The sequence below is a fragment of the Tyto alba genome, unplaced genomic scaffold (assembly GCF_018691265.1).
Source record: "Tyto alba isolate M040663 unplaced genomic scaffold, T.alba_DEE_v4.0 Super-Scaffold_2, whole genome shotgun sequence".
Classification (NCBI taxonomy): Eukaryota; Metazoa; Chordata; class Aves; order Strigiformes; family Tytonidae; genus Tyto; species Tyto alba.
In genome coordinates, this window is record NW_024881282.1 from 17709945 (window position 1) to 17736078 (window position 26134).

A 26134-nucleotide genomic window follows, 5' to 3' on the forward strand; every position below is an offset into this window, starting at 1 on the left:
GTGGATGGACAAACTGAGCCTCCTGTAGCAATAAACTCAGCCACCAGGGAAATTAATGCACAAGATAAGGATGGAAAGGAAGACACAGGTCATTTCTTCTATCCCTGCACAGCCCCGGGGGAGCAGTGAGACTAACCGCTGCCAGAGCCCTTAAGACCCTACAGAAATTTCCATCACCATTATGGGACTTGCGGGACGAAGGAAAGCACCAAGGACCCAGATTCAACACAAAGACTCAGGCTATTGACTCCCCAACTCCAGTGGCTCCCTTAGGATCAGCTAATTCTTTGGGACAGCCACCCAAGAGGAATGGTTGGGTATAACTCTACGCCAGCACTACATCTATGTTGCAGGCTTCTTCCCCTTTCACCTTCTCCCCTGCATGGTTTCTTTGCAGGAACGGACTGCCAGAAACCATATTTGGCACTAAGGTCTGACAGTGAGCAGGGTGGTAGTTTGAAATGTTAGTGGTAATTGCTATGCATTGAGGTACTAACACTGAGGAGAGGAGTTATGGAAAATATTTCAGTCATAATCTTAGTAATAAAAGCCTTGCAGGGCTGGCACTGCTCTGCAGCACTTTTGAGAATTGCCCATTTTAGTTAAGTTTTCAATGCCAAGCAAATAGTTCAGCTATTTAGTCATAATTTTTATTATTTTGATATTTTAAAATACTGCTTATTATTCAGGGGGAAAAGCCTCCTCTGTGCAGGTAATTTTTCTCATTTCCCTGACATAGCTGGTGTTATAGACATTAAAAGAGCAAGCTATGACAGGACATAAGTTTACAGGATGTAAGTCTCAATTCCAGTCAGTCAGACCACTGAAATTCACAGTAACACTGTTCATTTTATTGGGATTTTTCTCTGCCCAGTTCTCTGTGGAAGAGTCTGATTCTCAGAGAAACTTTTAAAACAAAAGAGAGACAAAGCTTACTGAGCACTGAAAAAGAGCTGCATATGTGAACAACTGTCAGAAAAGCGGAACATTCAATTGTAATTTTTCATGTTGTATACTTTTTCACTGTACTGTGCTTCACTGACCAACTATAATTCCCTGACTACACAGAGTGAATGGAACAGTAAATTTCTAGCTGTCCGAAAAAGTCTAGGAGAGGAAAAATTAGATCAGATGTAATTCCCCGCAGCAGCTCTCTGCAACTCTGTGCCTGGGCATGGAACAATGGCCACATTTTGCCTAACGCATGCCACGTGCTCCTCCATGTCCCGGGAGGGATTCAGTCTCAGCAAAAACCCTCGGGCAGGTTCTGCCTGCAAACAGTCACTCTGCACCACCCCATGTCATCCTCAGTGTAACTCAGAGCAAAAAGTGCAAAGTTTTCCAGCAAGGAAACTGTGAGGGAATAGCACTGCTCTCTAAAAATACATCAGAGGAGAATAAACATCAGGGAGAGAAAAGTTATTTAAGCTTAAGGACAATGTTGGCGTAAGAACAAACAGGTCATCCTGAGATGCACAGGATAGGCGGTTCTGGTGATGCTAAAATGCCAAAATCTTAAACAACTTCAAGTGAATGCAACAGTAACTTCTACTCCCCCGCACAGACAATTTATCCAGAATGCTATTGTTATTAACTGAAAGGGTGTTGTGTAGCCCAAATAGCAAACACCAGAAATAAAAGTGTTTGTTGAAATAGAAACAAACACAGAAGTTACTTCATGTGAAAAGTTTGGTAACTGACAGTGCTTCTTTTTTTCAGCTACAGGTAGGTGTCCATGAGTCCTTGCCCTTTTAAAAGGACTCATGGCACAGTTTGAGCATAGGATCATTGTGGCTGTTTGTGGCAGTGATAAACAAGACTTTCCCACTGAAAGAAAAAACGTAAGTTTTAGTATTCCTACTGAATAAATCTAGTTTGATTGGAGAGGGATCTAAAATTGACTAATCAACCATCAAATGCTTTTTTGCATCATGGACTAAGTGACAATTAGAAGAAACTATGTATCTCTTATTGGTACCATGTGTTTCAAGGCACTAGAAGAGAACACAGCAGCACTTATTTCTCTCTGACGCAACTCATTCAAAGCCAACAGATTTGTGCCTGGAATCAATTCACTCCAAGACATCTAGGGTATTATTCACAGTATTAATTTCACTGATCATCCAAATATTAATGAGCTGTTGCCTGCAAATCACTTTGAACCCATGGAAAGCTCTGGCATTAAGTGTCATTCACATTGTCTTTTACAATCCATGCAAAGGATATAAAACTGTAATTCAATGTAGTACCATATACTAATCAATAATTGATATCTTAATTGCCATCAGAATTTAGTAATAATGCATTTGCAATAGAATTAAAGCAAATAAAACAAGATTATGTAACACTGTGTACTTTCAAAGTGCCCTGAAGCAGTACTAAAACACCGCAAAACCTTGAGACTCACGGGTGTCTTTACTTTGATGCACAGATCTTCAGAAAAAAATTACAATCATTGTGTAAGCCATGCAAAATGAGATGCTCCTCATTTTTAATATCAGTAAAAAGTACTACTGTTTCCTTGTCTCACTGCTTCTCAGGTGTTCAAGTTCTCTTTATTCCTTGGCTAGCACAGTCATTACTGCACAAGAGGACATTTGGGCAGGATGCAAGAACTCTTATGCTTGGTCCCTTCATTGCTGACCCTTCCAGGCCAGCTGCATAAATGTTACAGCAATGGCTACTATCTAAGGATACTTAGAACATACAACACGGTGTAAGGTATTCAGATACCGCTGCATACTGTATACTCTTACATTTTTGTGTCAATATTTGGTAGGTTTGCATGAAAAGTGCAAATATAGAGAAATCCGTAATTTCAAAACATAGCATTTTAAAATACAGCCCAATTTCATTTAGCTTAAATGCTGGTTAAGCAAAATTTGCAGTTATAACATTCTAGTGATTTGCATTGTGATTTTGTACTCTAAGCTTTGGATCAAAGGGAACTGAAATGAATTTCTCTATAGTTAATTTGTTTTCTGGCTGAATGATGTCTAAATTATTTCTCAGAAGCAATTTAAAAACATCACTGAATTGTAGCATCAAAAGCAAGCATAAAAAAAAATAGATGCAATAGAAATTAAAAAGAACAAAAAATCTGAAATAATTGGAAATAATCACATTTTAAATGAGTTTGGGGAAAAGAGGATAAATCAGTTCACAGCACAGTGGCTCCCAGAAGTGAGTGCTTCCATATCACAGTCTATAGGATATTTGCCCGTGTCTCAGCTTCCCTGGTACTTACATACCTGCAGCATTATATGCGGACTGTGGAGTGAAGCAGCTGATGCACAAATACACAATGCACACATTTTACTGACCCCGCTGGAAGCTTTGTAACTTCAGCACTGTTGTAGGATATATATGCAATGGACAGTACATAAGACAATTAGATCTATATTGCATAATTATATACTATACATACAACTGTATAGCTGCATGCATTATATGTGCGATGAATACTGTATACTTACTATAGTATAGAATACACAATATGTAATAGTGGCAAAGAAAAAATTACAGACTAATTGAAGCATTCAGAAGCTAGAAACTTTGTCAAAATAGGAAATTATTCAGTACCTCATTACTTCTCAATTAAGAGAAGGCCTTAAACAGCTGATCTTAATTTATGAAGCTAATAAGGCTGCACACCATATTTAGTCGACATTATCAAAACTTCATAGCGTACAGGTTTGTTGAATATGTCATTACAGCCTTTCCAACACTTCAGGGTCTCCGTCTCCTCTGTAATATGAATTTACCCCCAGATAACGGCCCTCCCCCGCCGCCCAGGAGAGCCACCGGGCACGCCGCGCTGCCCACACAGGCCGGGCCGAACGGGTGGCATCACCTCTCAGGCTTCCTGTACGAAAAGCTTGTTGAAATGCTTTTCAAGACGCATTTTAGATGAAGGCTAAACGTTTTGACAGATAAAGAGAATTCTGTTTTCTATAAATAAAACCTGAAAGTTTCCAAGTCCCTCCCAAAAGGTACCTAAACCCAACCACTTCTTACTAAATAGAAAACTTGTGAGAACTGGCAGGAAGAGTGACAGCTTAGCTGGAGGTTTGGGCACAGGGAAGCGACTTGGCTTTGCAAAATGTGGGTTTGTGCTGGTAAGGGAGCGGCGCTTTCCGCCGAACGCGCTCCCACCGGGCGGGAGGCCGCTGCGGCGTCAGCCCCGGCTGGCAGGGACGGCGAGCTGCGAAGGGGGCCGTGCCCGCCAACCTCCACCGAGTAAGAAACAGATTTATTTCTCTGCTTCTGAACATTATCCAGCCACGTTGCGCTCGCTCCTCCGGCTCAGTTTCACGGGGGGTTTGCCTGGGAGAAGTCACGAGGGGGGTGAGGAAGGCGAGGGGAAGGGGGGGGGTGTCTGTGAGGCGGGGATGGCCGCGGGGCCGCCAGGGATTGCAGCCGTCCGCTGCCCCCCCCCCCCCCCCCCCCCGGGCGCTGCCCGGCCCCGGCCGAGGGGGCTCGGTGCCCGGCGGGGCCGTGAAGGGCGAAGGCCTCGCCGCCGCGGGGGCGGGGCTTCCCCTGGCGCGGCGGCGGGGCCGCCAGGGGGCGCTGGCGGCGGAGCCCGCAGCCCGAGCGGCCGCGCTTGGCGGCGGGGCCGGCTCCTCAGCGCCGCATCATGTGGGCCGGCCCCTTCCATGGAGCCGGGGCTGCTGCCGAGCGCCTCCTGGGCGGACGCCGCCATGAGGCTCTGAGGGGCGGCTGCGTGCGGAGGATTCAGCCGGTCGCGCCGCGGAGCGCCCCGAACCTGGCGCCGGCCTCGCCCCAGGGCAGGGGAGCTCAGCGCTGCGGCCGCTGCTACTGCCGCCGCCGCCGGTCCGGCCGGGCGTGCGGGCGGCCCGAGGCCATGTAAAGCGGCAGCGGCCGGGGGCAGCCGAGCCGAGCTCGAGGAGAGGAGCTGCCGCCGCCGCCGGCCGGGGAGGCCCCGCGGGGGGGATCATGGCGACGTCTAATCTCTTAAAGGTGAGAGCGGGTCCTGGCCGGGCCCTGCATGAGGAGAGGGGCGGCGGCGGCCGGGGCTGCCCCGCCGCCGGCTGGGCCCCGCGGGGGGCTGGGGCGGCCGGGCCCGGGCCCGGGCCGGGCGGGCGGCGGAGGGGGGGCCAGGCCGCGGGCGCCGCTCCCCGAAGTTGCCGCTCCCCGAGCGCGGCGGGGCCCGGCGGCCCCTCCTCAGGTGAGCAGCCCTGGCGCGGCGCTGGGTGCGGGCCCGCGGGCCTCGGCCCGGCCCGGCCGGTGGCCGCTTGGCTGCCAGCACCCCCCTCCCCCCGGCTCTGCCTTCCCAAACACGCGTCGTTGGGAAACAGCGTTGCGTCGCGCTCTTGGACAGGGCACGGTGACGTCCCTTTGTTTATTTAAGAAGACCTAGGTGCATGGAAAATGAGTTTTAAGTTAAACAAAGAGTGGGAAAATGCCTTCGCGGTGGGCAGGTGTTGTTCTTTGGGTTGCCACCGTATTCCAGCTTTTTTGTTAACTACCGTTTTTCTGCAAAGAAAAACTCCTGGAGGCCTTTCGCTTACGCTGAAGCAGCTTTGCTTTTGTAGTCGGATGTTTTCAAGCACTTTCCCGGCGTTTGATGACAGATGTCAGTCACTCCAAGCTGCTGCAGATTTGAACAGAAGTTTTCAGTGTGACAGTCCAGTATTTGAGCTCAGGCCTGCCTGTCCCGATATTTGCGGCATGTGTGGAGAAGACTGTATGTGGCCTTTGAGGCCATGCCAGCACATGGAAGACGGGCCTACTTTAAACAACTGTTACTAATGCCTCCAGTAAGTGTTTCTAGAACCTCGGTGTAGTTTGGTTGAAAGGCCTTGGGAAGGCTTTCTGCTTAACTTTTCAGTTAGCAATTTGAAGTGTATGTAAATATAGAAGTAAGTGTGTGTTCAATACTATGTGTTATAGTTAAGTGGGGTTCTGAAGAATTGCTGTTTACATATTAGCAATCTGACCTATTTTGGATATATAGATTTGGCCTGAAATGGCTGGTTGTATTACTCTGAGACACTCAGTGTGAAGAAATGAGAAATAATTGATAGCCTTGTTTCTTCCTGGTATCCAAAAAAAAGGGTTTAGTATTAATAGGATATTAAATAAATATTTATTGAAATTGAAATGTAATTGAAATGAATTTTATTTCACATCTCTATATTTTTTTATGCCAATGTAGGTAGTTAGGTTTTTAAGCAGATAAAACTTAAACAAAAATCTAAAATTGAAGAATCCAAGAACACTGGTAAAAAAAAAATAATGTCCCTTAAGAAGAGAAATGCTTTTTGTGGAAGAGCATGGGTTTAGAGCAGGGCTCAGACAGTTTATCTACTTGTTAATGTTTTAGTCCATCTCTTTGCTGTATGTTTAAGCATCTCTGGAAAGACCAGTGCATGCTTTGACAAGACTTGTGGCTGTATAGCACGTAGTAGAAAGAAGAAATGTAGGCCTATGAGACTTGTCAGCATTCCACTTCAGCTCTTTTGAAAGAATAATAGGTGTAAGTAAGTGAAGTAAGTATTTTCACAGTAAGTGAAAATAGAGTTCAAAGGCCTTGATTTTGTGAGATGACTCTTGCTGAACTGAAGCCTTTGTGTTGACTAGTCATATTTTTGCAACTGGCCCTTGAATCATTAATATTTTATATTGACAAGATATATATACACAGTGTGTTTTAGGGAAAATGCTACAGAGATACCTATTCTGACATAGGTCTTTCTGGAGTGTTTTTAAGCACTGTAACTTACTATTTAGTGAGTTTTCTAAAGGCAAAAAAGTACAAGTCCTGCATTACAAAAGGAAAGATTATACAGTGATTTGACTTTGTTTATAATGACACAATAAACCAGTGCAAGAATTGGAACTAGATAAGGTCTTTTGTTCCCCAATTCTGCTCATCAGTGTGCTCAGAGGAGCAAACTGTTGATTCCAGGTTAGTGTTGATTGGCAGTGCCTCATGACGTTTGAGGTTGTGAAATGTGCTTCAGCTTTAATGTTTAGGGAAGAAAAAGGCAGTGTCTTGCACAGTAAAAATTCCTGGGTAAGAAAGGAGAGGTTTTAAAATTTGTAAGGTTTTTTCATATCTTTTCTAAATAAGCCTGCATAATCAAATCTACGTTTGGTTTAGACAGGTCTTGTTTTTACTAGGATAAACAGAGACTAAGATTTTTCTCTGGTTTCCCCCTCCATCCTCGTTCAGCTTTCTACATAGTTGAGAAAATTAAGTGAAATGTTATTTTCTTGCTCTAGTAATGGATACTAGCTGAAACCATTTCTGACTGGCTGTCATAAATTTAAGGTGCATCATTTAAACTCCAGTAGTGCATAATTTTCCTAATTGTAAATTATTTTTTTTACTGAGAAGCATATTCTCAGAGAGTCTTCTTAAAACGCAAAATTAGAATGACCAATCATATGTTGAATCCGGGTGAGATACAACAGATTTTAGTGTGATGAAAATGTTGAAGTACTTCGTAAGAGCTAGCCATTACGTGATAAGCTAGTGCGTACCCTACCTGTAGCAGAACTGCTCTCCCATGTCGAGGCTGTGGCTTTCTTGTAGGTGACTGAACCATTACTAGGTGAGTCCCCTACAGTTTTTTTTCTCTCAGTGTACACGTGACTCTGGGACTTTTAAAGGGGGGTGCTTTATTTCAGGGGCTGTGCTGGACCTGTAACCTGTTCCCTTTGCAGTGACAAGAGTCTAAATGTATTCACTCACGTGAGATGAAGATACATGAGTTTTTCTGCAGTTTCTGGAACAGAAAGCACCTCAGCTTATTGCAGCACAAAGAAAACCTAGAGCTCTATTCATGCTAGCAGGTCTTGACGCTTCTGTAGAGCTTTACTGGAGCTGCCAGCAAATGCAAGAGTCTGTCCTTGCAAGATGAGCTGCAGCTTGAGCCTGCTGTTAGGAGGGAAGAAGCAAAGAAAGCAGCAGATTTTCCATAGACTTAAGAGAAATGAGAACCATTTATTTACCTTTGCATTGGTTTCAGCTATTTTCTTTTTTTAATTTCACGCCTCTGCCACTGACAACTAGAAACGTATCTAAAGTTTTTGAATTCTTCAACTGCAAGTACATATTTCCAGATCTGTATTTTAAGTTTGTCTGTTTCTTCCTGGCTATTTCCAATTAGGAGATCCTTAAGAGTATCAGGAATGTTGCACAGTAGTTACACAGCAAAGCTTTGCCTGTGGCTACTTTTCTGCTTAGTGTAGTAACTTCACTATAATCATTACACTGATTTTTTTGTTTAGAGCTGCTGGTAGCAGAGATTAATCAGACAGTGAATTTTAAAAATTTCAAAAATAAGTAAACCCAGCTTTCTCCAAGTTTTCCTTTGAAGTGAAACTTCAGAGTAGAACTCATAAGTTTTCTGGAAGAGGTAAAAAACCTGTTCTGCAATTCAGTCCTTTGCTGAAAACAGCTGGAAGTAAAACCCAGATGCTCTGTCTTTGCAAGTGAGACTAGTTTCACTATAAAACATGGTGCTTATTTCAGTCTAGGACCTTCTATTTCCTACTTAATGCTTCTGTGAACTAGCCTTAATATATATAGTGTCTTAAAATGGTGAAGTAGTAAAGGTGAAGATGTTACTCATATGTAGATGAGGCATACAGTAAGATGTAGAGGATGTTGTTTTTTAACAGTACTGGTTAGAACATCTGGCAGAGATCAGGGTGGCTGAATTTGTATGTGACCTGAAATATATAGAGAACTCAGTAAAGAAAGCTGCATGTCCAAATAGACATTTAAAGATTCAGAGGGACAATAGCATGGACGTCTTGTTATATTGCCTTGCCTTGTTATATTCCATGTTTATTTAGGCTCTTATACCATACTCTGTGCCCACTTCTGCTGTGTTTCTCTTAAACTGGCTTACAGTTAATGAGAGGTATTTTGTGTTACATGATAATACCCAAATCAGGAAAACTGGTTAATGGAACAATTCCACTTGCATCATTGTACTAATTCTACATAATATCTACCAACATAGTCTGGGAGGTTTTTTTTACCTGCTATCCTAAAGTACTCCATTTAGGTGCTTATGCATAGAAGTGAAGAACAGGAAAAAGTAAGTTCGAAGAATAAAGTTGTAGTATAAATTTCAATACAGTGTGTGAAGTAGTATATATTTCAAGTGAAGGTTAGTGTTAAAATGGAACTTTAAATCTCTGTGAACAAATTTAGTGAAGTGACTTTTGAAACATGAAATATTTCATAAGTGGAGTTACTTTTCAAAACCTTGAATTTTAAACAACTAGAATGGTTACTTAGTCAGGGTATGGCTATCAATTGTAATCCATGCTTTCAGAGAAGATTTAACAAGTGGAGTAATTTTATTTCGACAAAGATGTGACTTACCTTCCTGCTTATCTTGGGAATGGTGGTTTGAGGCAACAAGCTAAGAAAGAAAAGTTACCCAGGAAATGTTGCTCAGAAATTGCATAGGTTTGTGGGTGGCTCAACAAAGTGGGAAACAGGTTCCTTATGTTCTCTGGGCCACGGGTGTATGTGTGATTTTGGTAACAACTAAAAATTACCACTGTTTGACCTCCTTTCCTATTATAAAAATATGGTTTTCTCATGCACTAATAGAGGTAGAATTAATAAATGTGAATGACGCACAGTAGGTGGTATTATGCACCCTTTCTTGTAATTTCAGTACAAGATCATGAGATTAATGGTCATGGAAGCCTGAATCTATCTATAAGATGTTGAATTGTTTATTGAAATTAAAAAATAGTTCAGTCAAATGGGATTTTTAATCCATTAATTTTATTTCCCTTTCTACTTAATTTAGGAATAAAGGAGGAAGTGTTGGGGTTTTTTTTTGTGTGTGTTTTTTTTTTTGTTTTGTTTTGTTTTTTAAGGAAAAAAAAAAAAAAAAAAAAAAAAGAAATTTTACTTTTTCAAAGTCCTAAACTTCCCTAATGGCATTTTCTGCTAAGCTTTTATTTGGGGAATTTTTTTTTAAGTAGGTATATGTTAGGTACAAGTGGACATGCAGTTTTTACAACTGAGTGTTATGTGTACTTCTTAGCATGAACTATGTAATCACAATCTAAATCATTTAAACACTAGTGTTTGCAATTCCCTTTCCCCTCCACCATATTTTGCAGTTAAACTAGTCTTATTCACACAGATAGAGCATTTGGGTTTTATCTTCATCTGTTTTCAGCGAAGGACTAAATTGTATTTCTCCAGAATTGCAGAACAGGCTTTTTACCTCTTCCAGAAAACTTATGAGTTCTACTCTGAAGTTTGACTCCAAAGGAAAACTTTGAGGAAGTTGGGTTTACTTATTTTATCATGCCTTTTCTGGAACTTCTAACTGTTCAGTAGCTGGTCTTTCAAGTTCATTATCCTGCAAAGAGGGACTGGGAACAGAAATACCTGGAAGGAGGAACTAATTGTTTTCACAGGAAGGATGAGAGCAACTCATCAAAGTTTAGGGAATAAAGCTAGCTCTATGTAGGGGAGGCACGTAGTTGATGATTTTCAAAGCTGATGCATTCACATTAATTAATTTATTTATTTTTTTTTACAGTGGAAGAGAACAGGCAAAACCATCTCTCTGATTTGGAAAACATTTTCTCTTTCTATTTTTTGTAATGTTGAAAGAATTCTAAACTTTATTGGAGAGGGACTGCTTCGGTGAGATCCATGTTCAGTACCTTCCACAGTGATTTGATAAAGCTGTAAGGCCTCCAGGTGCTGTTGCTATAAAAATAGTTACTGTGATGCCTGTTGCATCTTTGTAATGTGAAGATGAGACATCTTTGCATTTAAGTGCAGCAGGGATTACAGTTTCAAAACTGTGCTTATTCTGAATACTAAGTAGCATATTTAGTTGTAAATTTCCACGTAGAAACTAATCAGAAAGAGATGATTGAGAGAATGGGGGGTGCTGCTTGTGCTTGTTTATCTGGAGAGATTTTAGCAGCAGATCAGTGTACTTGTCAGAATTTCAAGTAGTTAGGCTGTATTTTTTCCTGTATTTGAAGTGAATTGTGTCAAATGTAGTATTACTAACCAAGGCAATGCTCTGTTCAAAAGTAAGCAGTGCACTGGGACATAACGCTGCACATGACGCAACCAGTAGTCTTTTTGCCACAGAACTCTCAATCAGCATTACTTTTAATTGCAGGTTTTTCTTTTTAAAATGTGGAGCTGTAACCAAATAGGATTGTAACATATGCAGTAGAACTGTTGCTTTTCTCTTAAAATGGTATGTTTATTTGTTTGTTTGTTTGTTTTTAATAGAAGTCAGCCTGTATACAGTGAGATTTTTCAGAATAATCAGAGTGATATGGGAGTACTTTTGTTTCTTTATATTTCCTCTTTGTATCATCAATTTGAAAAAAATTCACCTTGGATTAGATTTTTCAGCACAGTGTAAATCATTTTTATCTGCACCAACTGTAGTCTTAGCTGTCAAACTGCCTATGGCCAGTTAGCCCACAGGAAGGGAGTCTGTGATACAAGAGCTCCTACATTACTCTGCTTCCTTCCTCCCTCTTTGCTGCTGATGCCAGGTGCACAGTGGAGAAAAAAAGGAACATGGCAGTGTCTACAGATACTACTGCTGATTCCTGGCTGCCATTTTGGTAATGGTAATTTATTCAAGACAGGTTTGCAACTCTGCCTCATGACTTTCATTGCATGTGTCTGGGCTGGGGCAACAAAGTGGACTGAGTATCATTCACGTTGTTTGTGTATAACTCCATTGACAGGTAAAGAACAGTTGTTAGAAATTGTGTTGTAGCTAATGCAGTGAATAAAGGAAGAAGTTGGCAATCGATTTGTCTAAGAAACAAGTAGTAGCTCTATCACTTTTAAAAATACAACTTACTGTGAGCAGTGTAGTTCAGCTATGGTGTTGTAGCTCAAATGCTGCCTTATGAGAGACAGCTCTGAGAAGAAGCTATCTTTACTTTAACCATAGAAACTGGAATCCTTAAAGATAACTTTAAATAAGAAACTTTTATTAACAATATTTTTTTTTGTTTCTTTTAGAATAAAGGTTCACTTCAGTTTGAAGACAAATGGGATTTCATGCGCCCTATTGTTCTGAAACTTCTTCGTCAGGAGTCTGTCACAAAACAGCAATGGTTTGATCTGTTTTCGTAAGTAATTTTTTAGTATCTTAGATCCTTCTGCATAATGGGAATACAGTTATGGTACTACTTCTGATACAAAAGTCCCGTATGACATGGCCTATGTGGGAACACAGAGAACAACAGTACCAGCTTAAGTTTTTATTAAGTGGTAAGTGTGCCTTCATCACTATCAATGCAAAAGTAGAGTTTTGCTGAGATTATGATCTCTATAAATAGGATGGAGAAAGAACAGCAGAGCTTTTGACTTCAGCTGATCATAGTAAACAAGTTTTGTACCTCCCCACAAAAATTTTATTAGAGAGAAAATTTTATTTACTGCTTTGGCATTAAGTTTGTTTAAAGGCAGTTTGCTGAATGTTATGTTATTCTGATTTGAATGCCTTTCTTCTAAAATAACTTATGAATGCTACCGAAGTAACGGGGTAATGCAGTTTAACTGGTATAACTAGAATAGTTTTATACCCTTAGAATAAAATATATAATATTTTTCAGGCAGAATTTGTGTTATTGTACTTTCTAAAAACCCTGCCATTTTCCTCCTTCCAAAAAGCCAGAAGTTGCTTCCTGTTAGGTTGTCGTGGTTTGAGCTTGGAGGGGGACTGAGTACCACACAACTGCTCACTCCCTGCTTCCCCCCCAGCTCTGAGAAGGAGAAAATGAAGCCAAAAAGGCTCAGGAATTGAGATAAAGACAGAGAAGGATGACTCACCCATTATGGTCACAGGCAAAAGACAGACTCGTTAGGGGAAGAAAAAAAGAACATAAATTTAATACAGACACTAACAACAACACAACTTAACAGACAGAGTAGGAGAGTGAGAAACATTTCCACATCTTGAGAACACCTTCCCCCCACCCCTCCCTTCGTCCCAGGCTCAGCTCTGCTCCTGATATCTCTACCTCCTCCCCACAGCGGTGCAGGGAATGGGGGGTGCAGTCAATGCTGCCACTTTTTCCATCCTGAGCGGGGAGGAACTTCTGGAAATTCTTCCCCCTGGTCCAGCATGGTTCCTCTCTCACAGGAGACAGTCCTCCAAAGACTTTCTCCTACTTGAGTCCCTCCCACGGGCCACAGCATTTCCCTTGCTGCTCCAGTGTGGGACACTCCAACATGCTGCAATCCTCCCAGCACCAAACTACAACAGTGGGGGGCTGCTTCTTCCCACAGGGTCCCGGCCTCCTTTGAGTGCAGTCATCTGAGATGACATGAGGTCCCCCACAGACTGCAGATTGGTATCTGATCTACCTTAGACCTCCGTGGGCAGCGGCAAGGGGGGCAGCCCTACCATCTCACAGGATACAGGGGAGGTCTCTAGTGCGTTCCCCTTCCCTCCTTCATTCTTCCACTGACCTTGGTGTTCACGTAAATGTTGCAATTTCTCCTCACAAATCCAACTCCTTCTCCCCCCAGGTCCCTTCTTAAATACGTTATCGCAGAGATGCAGCTGATTGGCTCAGCCTTGGTGCAGAGCTGGGTCTGGCTTGGAGCCGGGGGAGCTTCGAGAAGCTTCTCACAGGGGGCCATGGCTGTAGCCCCTTCCCCTGCTACCCAAAACCCCACCACTCACTCAAACCCAGAACATTATTTTTCTTAAAATACATCATGTGACCTTTGCCAACATAATATGGAAATGAGTTAAAGAATGTATATCGAAAGTATATCTAAAATAATCTTTGTCTCAGCATAGTTATTTTCCAACAAATACAGTTGTAGCTTAAATCTGCTGTCTCTCCTGTTTTTTCAAATCTGTCACAAATGTGTCTTTTATTTAAATACAGTCTTGTTGCAGTCTCTATCTTTATTGCTCTTTTTGATGAGGACAGTGCAGTGATTCTTTTTACACCCATCTTATTGCACCTGTCACACTTTTCTGCCAACCAAAAGGAAAGGTAGTTTATCATGTAATGAGTTTTAATATCTTATGATGTCATGGCTATAGCAGTTGCCAGAAACATGGTATAATTAAGGTACAAATTCGGTTCTGAGTCATTGCTTTAATTTTTATAACTAGTTCAGTAATTCTGCATTGGTATTGAAATTTTCCATGTATTTTTCTTGTAGCTGAATTGTTGACTAAAACTTAAGTAACTTTATGGCTAAATTAAAGGTGTTGGGGAAAAGGATCCCACTCTCCTAGGTTCATATTTTTGTTCTTCGTTAAGCTTTTCAATAAAATTTCAGAATCTGTAGGTGTCTTCTACCTGCCCTTGGAGTATAATTTTCCAGTATTGCTTTTTTTCACTGCTCTCTGGAAACAGTGGCATTTTAAATACAGTAACACTCTTTCTGCATGTGAAAGTTGTGCAAGTATAGGCAGACCTCTGTAAATCCTGGGCCAGTACCTTTCATCTCTGTCAAAGGAATTTTCTACCTTTTAAGTTTTGCCTTTTCAGTTAAACTAAAAAAGATGCAAAGTTATACTTTAGATTACATAGTTAGTTTCGTGCAAACATGTGGCCTTACTGAAAAGAGGAAGAACAACCAGAACAAGGTAATGAGTCAAAAAAAGGCTTGCTAGGCCACATTATATGTGGTGTATGGTTAGGAATGTAATTTGCTTTGTTTAGTCTTTAGTATGGAAAGAAAATAGGACTTAAGTTACACTTGCTGGGTTGTCAGCTAAGAAAAACAAGAATTTATTTGAATGTTGATTAAAACTCATTAATAGAATTTTGCTTTGTGATGCTGTTGGATAGCTTTTCTGCAGTAGAGTTTCACTTTAAAATGCTACGACTGTCATGAAATGTTTTAAGAGATCTTACTGAACTAATTAAAATGTCTTTTAAATTACCTGATGGCCCTGAGCTCAGATTTCTTGCAAGGAAGGTCTGTTTCCTTTGTAGCACGAGGATTTGTAGTGCTTGGATTGTGAAACTGTGAGTGAAGGCTTCATGTTAGTGAGAGTGTTTTAGAAAAATATGGGCTGCATAGTAATGCTTCTACTGGCAAGTAATATCTGTCTTTGTCAAAGAAAAGATTTACAAATTGTCCTTAATGCAATAAGGATTATTGAATAGATACTGAAAACAGAATTGGCTTCTACATCTCCTTGACCTTAGCCTTTTTTCTAGTTAGATTGCTGTTACGTGCTTCTAAGACTTAAAGCTTCAGTTTCTTCTCCAAACATGTTTGCTTGGATCTGTACCTGGGATCTAACCATGTATTGTTTGACAAATTAATACACTTTTTATCTATCACAAATGTACTCAAATTATGACTGTTAAAGCCTCATGCATTACACATACAGTAGCTGTTACTAAAAGATGGATAAATTGTTTTCTAGAGATGTACATGCAGTTTGCTTGTGGGATGATAAAGGTCCAGCAAAAATCCATCAGGCTCTGAAGGAAGACATCCTTGATTTTATTAAACAAGCACAGGCTGTAAGTTCTTAACCTTTTATAACTTCTATTTGTATCATTAGAAGAATAACCAAATAGTTCTGACTTTCACTGGATCTAAATGCATTGCATTTTTGTTTCAAATTCTGTGATATTCTGGAGATCATAATTTCCCTGTGAACTTCTGTTGACAAAAAGAAGACAGCCTTGAGCATTTGCCTTGGCTCATTGTTTTCTCACAGTCCTGAAACTGGGGTGGGCAATGATTTTTATATTATATTAAAAAAGCTCAAACCACAGCATTATTTTTGTTTATCCAGCAGTACTTACAGAATATCCTTCCACTTGAAAACTTCTTAAAGCAAAATTTGCTATAAGAAAAAAATGTCTGTCTGAGAAAAAAAACTTGTCTAGCTTCAGTGCTATGCTGACGTGTTCATGGATGGCTTTAAAATAAGCCATGTGTATGCCATACTAGAAATATCCATGCTGTTGACTCAGCAAGCTTATCTGTACAGTTTTATGGGCTTCCCCCCCCAGATGATTGAAAGCATCAATAGATTCAAAGGAAATTTTTGCATATGTAAAATGTACAGCAAAGAATGTTTTCTGCAATAAAGGATTTAAAAGATGGGGTTGTTGTGAGATTAAAAAAAAAAAAAAATTAAAATCCCATGACAGTGGTTTGGAAAGGAGAAAATGGAAGTCTATAAAACCTTTTTTGGTGAAGAGATTTACACCACCAAGGCTTTGTTTAATGGAAGGTAGTTTCTTACATAGGCCTTCATTTAACCTGACATGTCAACGTTGATTTTTAAGTTCCATCAGCTTGCTTGCTTACACGTGTAAATGCTATGCTGAGCTGAGGCCTGTGATATGGTCTGCGCTGGCTGTTGTTTGAAGGGCATCTTTTTAGGCACTGTGATAGCCATTGTACTGTGTAGTTCTGGTTTCCAGGCATTAATAAAATATACATGTTAACTACCTGTCTGGGTCTCTTGAAAGGTTAGTAGGTGCCATTGAATTAAACTTTTCACTGTATAGAATATAACATAGTCCTTACAGGTTGGTTTGTTTATTTTTACATGTGGTTGTACTGGTACATGCCTCTGGACCAAAGGTTTTGATCTTTTTGACTTGCAAATGGCTTAAAAGAAAAAATTGGTTCATTTGAAAAATTTAAACGTACTGACTGCTTGTTTGCTGTTAACCTTTCTCTACCCTTTAGAAATGGTCCATATGCCATGGGCTGGTAACTACTAAACTAAATGGCACTTAAATATGTAGACTTTCTTATTCTGACATAACTGCATATTTGAATTTTATATGAGGAGTTATTTTCAGTATAAGTCAATCTGTATTTTGTGCAGAAAATTGTTTATAAATTACCTTCTCTTCTCCCCTGCTTTTCCAGAGAGTGCTGAGTCATCAAGATGATACAGCTTTACTAAAAGCATATATAGTGGAGTGGCGAAAGTTCTTCACACAGTGTGATATTTTGCCCAAACCATTTTGTCAATTAGAGATTACTTTAATGGGCAAGCAGGGCAGCAACAAGAAGTCTAATGTAGAAGACAGTATTGTTCGAAAGGTAAGTGACAGGTATTAAGAGTTTTGTTGTACCCTTCTGCCTGCAGCAATAGTACAGAAGGGATGATGTAGCTAAAGATGAAATTGCACCAATTGTGTAATATGATGCATCACTTTACTTCAGCACGAGGGTCAGAGCAACCCTGCAACTTTTTTCTTTTTTTCTCCACAATAATTTATCTCTTCAGTTTTGCTTTGGCTGTTAACAGTTTTATTCAGGTGATTAAAGCACTTCTTTGTTGGACTTTGGGTTGGTTTGTTTGTTTGGATTTTTTCTTTTTTTTTTTTTTTTTAATTATGATTTGAATCCTGGGGTGGCAGACAGTTGTAAATTTACCTACTGTTTTTATACTTGTGAATAGCAAGTGTAGTTACATATACAAGTGAGTAGTTTTTCTACTCGTAGTTTATTTTGCTAGACCAAGATCTTAACTGGGGCACATCTCTGCATTTTATAAATGACCAGTTAAATACTGTCATCTCAAGTAAAATATGGCTGTTGATCTCCTAATCTCCCCTTTTTCCTATCAATGAAAAGATTGAACATGTAGAATCTTGTGAATATGATCTTTTTACTATTTCATATCAAACACGTAAGGAAAGTCACATGGCCTCTCCATTATAGAGAAGTTAAGAATAAAGGATGGTAAACTTCACTCTCTTGAAAGGGTATCTGACTTTTGTTAGGTGCTTACCATGTTAAAATCTAAAACTTACAAAGCCATAACGGCACAAGAGCATCTAATCTTTACTATTAACTTCACCATACAGCTGTGTCAAGTCATCCTAAACTTGTTTTTAGTAAGCTTATTCACAATCGTGAGGTAAAGTTTGAACTGGTAAATTTTATGATTCCAACCTGCTTTCCACTGCCACTGTAGACTGGCAATTGGCATGTTTGAATTACATTCATAGCAGTTACTGTCAAGTTTGAAGATACTGTAAATTTGAGCTTTCTTCTAAAGCAACGAAATGGCATGAGTTGAATAGAAAAAATAAAAATTATCTTTTAAGCTTTGGCATAACTTCATTAGGTATTCAGTGGCATACAGAAAGAGCCAGATCCAGTGTCTAAGGGCAAAAAAAAAAAAATTGAGCACAGTAACTTGAATTCTAAAGCAAATGAAGATTTTTAACAAAGGTAGAACATGCTTTGAGTATTTACTCCTGAACAGCTGGTGGAGCTTAGGTGGATGTAGGTGTGGCCTGGTCTGCCAGTGAGCTTTTTGTGTTGCTCAGCTGTAGCACCTTGGGTCGGGTGATCAGGTGTAATGCAATACGTTTGCAGCAGTGTCAGTAGCAATCACCAAAAACCAATAAAAATCGCACAGTGGAATATATGAAGGGACCCCTTGAGGGATGAGGATTTTTTTAGGAGCCTCCATAACTAACTTTAAAACGTTGCAGTGCTTAGATGAGGTTTGGAGTTTTTTATAAATTGCATATACATTACTTGCATATTGAACTTCCATGTTAGATAAATGCAATCCAGAACCATCAGTCTTTTTCTTTACATAACTGTGGTGTTAATTGAGTTTTCAGTTTTGCTTAAGACGGAGCCTGCCAAATAGTGAGCTATATTTGGATGTTTGGCTCAAAAGCATCCCCTGATATTGCAACTCCTGACATTGCATTGCTAGAAAAGTTACTTGGCTGAATACTGAGAACTGTAGAAATAATACAGAATTATGGAATTAATATATGAATCGAATACTGATTCCTCTAGCTGTCCAGTTACATTAAGTAACCTTAGACTGTAAGCTGACTTAATTCTGTAACAAGTTCAGAGCAAGATCAAGTTCTAAGGTAGTTGAACTGCTGTATATAACCTGAAAATTACATTATAAATTTATTGATTTCTGTTTCCGATCTCTTGTATTTCTTTTGCACAAACTTAGGTCTGTGTATACTTTTCTGACAAGATTTTTTTTTCTTCCCAATACACAGCTCATGCTAGATACGTGGAATGAATCCATATTTTCAAACATAAAAAATAGACTTCAGGACAGTGCAATGAAGCTAGTTCATGCAGAAAGACTAGGAGAAGCTTTCGACTCTCAGCTCGTTATCGGAGTTCGAGAATCATACGGTATGTCTTGCACAGACCCATCTCTGTTGCCTCCTCACTTCAGTAAATGAATTTTCATCATACAACCTTGGCAATTGTGGTGGTAGGGTTGGAATTATTATCTCAGCATTTTGTATGGATTTTTTGTTGTTGCTACGGAATACCAATTAAATTCTGTTTAAAATCTTTAATTTCTAAGTGATTTAGCTACATATGAGTTACTGCAAAACCAGTGTTTTCAAAGAGCAAATTACTTTTTGACCTTTTAGGGTTGAAGATATAACTTTGTTTGTTCTCCTTTCCGTGCTGTTCCTGATTCTTCAGTTTGAAGAAATGCTGAATAAGCTGCATCTAAGACCTTCAGTCGTCTTTTTTGCAGATTAGATCTGTGTATCTGAAACTTCTGTGACATTTCACATTGCCTGCTTCTTCAGAGCTTTGCAGCCTATTGAAATGGAGTTGTGGTTTTATCTATATCCAATTCTAATTATTTTTTTTAAAGCATATCCCATTTAAGGACTTTATTTATTTATCTGTAACAGCTGAGAGGAAGGTGGAAACTTTTATCCAAATAGTGCAAGGCACTGCAGTAAGCTCACAGCCTCCATTCTTGTATAACAGAAAAAACACAATAAAAAAAGTCAAAAATGAAGACATTGGGATTCTAAGAACAGTGTTTAAGAAAAGCTGTTTGCTCAGGTGGAGAAATTTTCACTTTATTAGGCATTATACTGAGCTTACCTTTTTTTTTCTTTGTAGTTTTGCAGTTTTATGTGTATTTCTGGTTGCCCATGTTTGAATGTCTAAAATGCTGGAGATAAGAATGCATTTTTTTTCCAGTTCCCTATAGTTAATGTTTTCGGAGCAAACACTGGACAATTTTGGTTACCTTTAAGAATTAGAGTGCATTTATAGGATACTTCAAATTGTTCAATGCAACCTTTTAATGCAAGACTCACTTTAATGAGAGAAATTTGTTTATTATTTGCCACATAAGTTTCCAAAACTTGAGAGTGAGTTTGGACTTTCTCTTTGCAGTTAACCTTTGTTCTAATCCTGAAGATAAACTTCAGATATATCGGGATAACTTTGAAAAGGCATATTTGGATTCGACAGAGAGATTTTATAGAACACAGGCTCCTTCTTATTTACAGCAAAATGGTGTACAGAATTATATGAAATATGTAAGTAAAAATTCTGTTGCAACTTTGTTCTGAAAGCGTTAGTACTTAAAATGATTGCTGTTCTACTTTTGCACAGGCAGATGCTAAACTAAAAGAAGAAGAGAAAAGAGCACTACGGTATTTAGAAACAAGACGTGAATGTAATTCTGTAGAAGCGGTGAGTAAAATATGTAGAAAAATGGATATATTTTATATACTAGTATTACACTGTAGCTTTTTATTTTTGTGTGTTACAGTATTATTTGGTAGCAGTAGATTGATATGAAATTGTTGATTTTATGCTTTTTCTAAACATCCATTATATTTTCTTGCAAAAATCTGTATTACTTTCCAGTCTGTCAATTTACAATTTCTACAGTTGTTTTAATAGTAAGTGTAGATCATAAGTTCAGATTGAAGGGCAGGTTTTGATTCAGGTTGATTTTTATTCTTTCATTTAATATCAGGTATGATTTTTTTTTTTTTTTTCCTGTGCTTAACACTGAATGAGAATGATGTTTGGAAATAAGCTGGCCAATCTATTAGGTAAAGGTTTTCTTAGTGCTCATTTAGAATACCCAAAAGAGTTAGTTGCAATCAAAAGGAGTGATAGAAATTTCACTAAAACAGTTCTGGATTTCCTCTTAGGCTGAAATATGGCCATTTAATATAAAGGATGTTTTTTCTTTTTTTCCTTCCCCTTCCCCACTTTGAGCAATATTTTACACAGTTCAGATTCTGGAGGAAGTTTTAACTTCACTGAGTAGTTCATAATTGTCTGTGCTGAAATCAGTTCAGGAAACAGGTTATTTAAAATAAGTACCCTTTAAATCTGAATTTTTTTTGTGGTGGATCATAAGGTATTTTATGTCTTCCATTAAGCTGTAAATCATTCATTTTGCCCAGCTATAAACTGTAAGCCGTATAAAGAGGCTGACAAAAGAGAGATGGTCTTGGCATGTACAAGCAGTTTCTGTTTGAGATCTAGCCATACTGTCTTGTTCAAGCCCACCAGCCTGGTCCAAATAGGGTATGCTGGAATGTGAACTATTCTTAGCTCTTGGATGTATGCTTGGAAAATAAGTAGGGTAGGTGGTGTTCCAAAAGTGGTGGCTCCCTTGAGATAAAAGAGGTGACACAAATACTAAGCTCATTACTAGTTTGGAAGAGAGTTTACCACGTTTACTAACCTATACTTTTTGAAGAAATATGGTTTCCTGTCTAGATTTTATTCAAACTACACATAGTTTTATGAATTGGTGAATAAATTGGTTATTTTATAGAGCATAGTTGTTGAGAACAGGCTAGATTTTCTGTCATGGCAAGCTTGAGACAGATCAGACTTTGGTGTTGAGATGGCTAAATGAGCTAATTATGTGTTTAATGTATTTCAGCTAATGGAGTGCTGCGTCAATGCCCTGGTGACATCTTTTAAAGAGACTATTTTAGCTGAATGCCAAGGCATGATCAAACGAAATGAAACAGAAAGTAAGTGAAGCTTCAAGAACAGTGCAGGATGAACTCAGCATCAACTGTATAAAAATAGATTTGTTTGTAGATATATCAAATTACTGGTTTTAATAGATGGTGGCAGTGTTTCGTAGATAAAATATTACTGCACGTGGGCAGTTTTATCCCACAAAAAATAACCATCATCGGTTAGTATTTTTTATATCACTGCTGAAATATGTATGTATAGTATCCTAATTTGAATGACTGGATAGCTCTCATCTTACTTGAAAGAAAAGAATATTTTGTGTTCTATTTTCTTTATTTTTCCTCCAATTTATTTTCCTCATGTTGCCCAACGCTGATAAATTTTGCATGTGTCTTATTTTCTATTTATATAGTTCAGATACAAACACACTCCCCCTTCATTCCACTGCAGCTACCCCCTTCCCCATGGAAAAAAGGCGAAGCATCTCTTTGCAAAGCTGATTTTCTGAAAAGCAAGGAGAAATTTTTTTTTTTTTATTCTGATTGTTGGTGCAGGATCAATAGGTCATTGAACAAAATCTGCAAGTTTTTCATCTGGTTTTATAGCCAGTATGTCACTGAGTATTGAAAGTTAGCTCTGCATGCCTTTTTAAAGTTTTCAGAAGTTTTTTTAACTCTGCCATAAACTGAGAGGTTAGTGTGATTCAGAAGTCTTGTGTTGGTCCTGTATGATTAAGTCAAACTAGATAAGTCATTAAAATGTCATCATTGAAGTAGGAAAATTGAAAAAAATAGAAGCTGAAATCACAGGTTTGTTTTTTTTTTTTTTTTTTTAAAGTCTTGGTATCTTGCAGCCAGGGAATATTTACTAATGTCTATATGAAGTTTTCATTTCTATGCAAATGTGAAAACTGTTTCATGACTTCAAACAGTATAGAAAATACTCACTTCTAAAGCTAGCATTTGAGAAAATATTTGACCTCAAAACTATGTCATCCTGATCTGTTCATCTAGCAGCATGATTTCTGGCAGTAGTCCAGAGCTAAATCTAGAAAGCCACCAAACTTCTTATGAGTGTATGTTACAGCCTCTGGGAGAATACAGGAGGCTTATTTAAATGCAGAGCTTCAGAAGGATTCATCTGTAGCATCCAAAGCATCTTTTAGAAACTTGTTGAAGTATTCACACAGTCCTCTCTTTCTTTGTGGCTACATCTGCCTCGTGATGCTGCTTGATTGCAAAATACTTCTGTTTAGTATATAAGAATTCAAGCATCTCTTTCAAATATATATATATATATATATTTTTATTCTAGACCTACCTATGCTGTTTAAAATGTTTTAATGAAGGATGCAGGTGGAGATGATATAGAATTTATTTAATGACTGGAGCTATACGTAGTAATATGTACATCTGATAGTATCCTCTGCTGTACTTCACTTACACGTGTCTTTCTGACACTATTCACCCCAAGGAATTTAATGATTTCTTTATTAAACAGCATCTGACAGAAGAGGACTGGGATTTTTGGCAATGAGCTGGGTACTACTGTAAAATACTTTGTTACGTTAAGTACTTAATATTTACATGCCATGCAAAGGGAGGCAAGCATAATGTTTTCCAGCTAAAAACTATCAAAGATCTCATAACTGGCAAACACTCTTCAGAAAGTGCGATTTTGTTAGCTTAGAGTATTCAGGATGGGAAGCCTAAATTTTATTCTTGAAGTACTTCATAAGACAAATACAAAGTACACTTTGCTTTTGTAAATGCAAAATTAAAACAAAAACCCAAGTGCCCCAACAACTACAATATGGATTTCTTTACCTTTCTGTGTCATAATGTATTCTGAGAGAAATTCCAGTGGAATGTTCCTTTCGGTTTTGTTACTTTGAAATCTGTCTTGGAAGCATCTGTTTTTTTTGGGTTCCTGCAGTTTTAAGGAGGCACCTGATGTCTTCCTTTTTCACTGTTTATTAGGAGAAACCACTGATTTTTTTTTCTTGCATTATTCATGACATCACTGTTTACAGAAACAGATGTAGAAACCTTTAATATATCTTTTTGTTTCCTCTTTTCTGCCATCTCTTCTTCCCTCTCACCCTTTTTTAAAGTACAGATGAAAAGATCCAGTAAAAGTTGAGTGATCTTTTTGGACTTAACCTATGTAAAACAGTGCTACCATCACTTAGAGTACGTCTAAATTGCACTGAGAATACCTCTGACTCCATTTTTTTCTGGTTCCTGTTAGCACATTGTGAGTTGTCTCTAGTAGCATTGCAAGTTCTTATTGAAGGTAGTTTGTAGTTTCCATTCTCTAATTTGTATTGTTATGTTCTAAAAGGATTTTTTTCTTCTCTCTGCGTTGCTTTTCTATTTGGTTGTGCAGCAGTTGTTGGGATACAGCAGATGATAACATATTTCATCCTCAGTGGTGACAGGATCTTGATGTTCCTGACAAAAGTATTGTGAAGGAGAAAAGAAAGACAGGGCCTTTGGCTTTTGTCCCCTCTCACAGTAGATATAGCTTAGAGGAACTAAGTGAATCTATAAAATTCTTTTCAATCAAAAAAAGAATCAGAGTCTATGATCAGTTTGTTCTACTTCATTAAGCAGACTCCTTTGCTGTGTTTAGTTCAAATCTCTGTGGTCTATCTAAAACAATCTGGTGGCCTTAATCCAGGTGTTCCTTTGTGGACAGCTTTGTCAAGATGATGATTGATGTTTCGGTACCTTTTATTTTTTTCTTAGCAGTGTTCAAATACCTTCCTGAAAAGTAGACAAATTAACCATATCCGTTTTCAAAGTTTTAAACTGGTAACTTTCAGGAAAACTAATGACACTTTGGGAAAACAGAACGGAAAAAATCCTGTTGACCTTAGCCAGTTTTGGTTACTTTAGAATTTGACATGTTTTAATTAAAACAAAACATTGTAGATGGTATTGGAAGATACAGAGTCATCTCTGTTTGGCTTTAATTTTAAAAAAATAGTATCTTGAATTCATACAGTTTCCTGCATAAACTCTTGCAGGCTTCCAGCTGAGAGAGACCCATTTTTGCCAGGGATCTTAAGGCAGTTATACTGAGAACCTGGGCTTAATCCAAATTGCCATTGACTTTAGGGGGTTTTATTCAAGCTTGTGATATTATGTGCATAAGCAAGTGTTACGCTGCAATAACTCTGTCTTTGCCTTCAGCAGAATCTCCTTGTGGGACCAGAATTAGACCAGTATTCAAAACATCTTTCCTTTTAAGGGATGAATTGGATTATCTGCTCTTTACATATTCAGTATTCCACTTGAGATATCTCTAGCAGAAATGCAGTATATTTGGGTTTTATACAGGTCTTTGACTGGTGGCTTTATCAGTATTTGTATCTTTCAGAGTTGCATTTAATGTTTTCACTGATGGATAAAGTTCCGAATGGCATAGAGCCTATGCTAAAAGACTTGGAAGAGCACATTGTTAGTGCTGGACTTGCAGATATGGTAGCAGCTGCTGAAACTATTACTACTGTAAGTGTATTGTTTTTTTAATAAAATAACAATAAAAAAAAAACTTTGCAGAAGTTAAACATTTTCTTTTTGTGGGAATACATGTGAATGGAAAAAAATGTTGATGAAATTTTGATCCACTGAGAGTTTTGAATGTCTTTAGAATAATTTTTTATTGTTTTAAGTTGTAGCTTTAAAACATGAATCTAGTTTGCAGTAAAGAAAAGGTTATAAATGAAGTGCATGGGATATTTGTGCAGTAGGTTTGTGTTAGTATCTTAATTAAAAAGGCATAGTCGATTTTTTCAGAATTCTAACCTCCTGATGAAATTTGAAATTTGCTTTCAATCTAAGAGTGGTTGTTCAGTGTGGAAGTTAAAAGGTTTTTTTTCCACTGTTCTTTTTCAGCTTTTTATCATCTTTTTCTCTGGGTCTAGGAGGCCTGAGTATCTGCAGCAATTAGGATGTGCATTTTATTGGTCCTTGAAAACTTTTTTTATTTCAGAAGTTATTATACAATATTTGAAAATTATGGGTTTTTTTCTATATGTTTGCATATTGGAAATACTATCCTGAAAGTCTGTAGCACTCTTTGGTACAGAGAACAAAGATAAAATGCTCATTCATAGTATGCAGGCTTGAGGATACTACATTATTACAGATTAGGGACTTACATGTAAACTCACACTGAATTCTGTGGAGCCTCTTTTTTTATTTGATTTTTGCCTCTTTAGGATTCTGAGAAATACGTAGAGCAATTGCTCACGTTATTTAATCGATTTAGTAAATTGGTTAAAGAAGCTTTTCAAGATGATCCAAGATTTCTTACTGCAAGAGATAAGGTATGTGTTTCTGCTGGCCATTTGTTTTCAGTTCAAGAATTGTTTTAATTCATACTATGTCATCTCTGAAA

General features: G+C 38.6%; 1 protein-coding gene across 2 annotated transcripts in view; it reads left to right on the forward strand.

Moving 5' to 3' along the window:
• Positions 1–4586: 4586 nt before the first annotated feature.
• CUL5 (cullin 5) overlaps positions 4587–26134 on the forward strand; it is a 34903-nt gene continuing 13355 nt past the window's right edge. For both annotated transcript variants that reach the window (XM_032990829.2, XM_042793188.1), the window contains exons 1-10: positions 4587–4980; positions 12023–12132; positions 15411–15510; positions 16883–17059; positions 19006–19147; positions 20165–20310; positions 20387–20467; positions 21684–21777; positions 25112–25242; positions 25956–26063. In XM_032990829.2, the coding sequence (XP_032846720.2) occupies positions 4957–4980; positions 12023–12132; positions 15411–15510; positions 16883–17059; positions 19006–19147; positions 20165–20310; positions 20387–20467; positions 21684–21777; positions 25112–25242; positions 25956–26063 (1113 nt within the window). In that variant the 5' untranslated portion in view covers positions 4587–4956. The remainder of the gene's footprint in view (positions 4981–12022; positions 12133–15410; positions 15511–16882; positions 17060–19005; positions 19148–20164; positions 20311–20386; positions 20468–21683; positions 21778–25111; positions 25243–25955; positions 26064–26134) is intronic.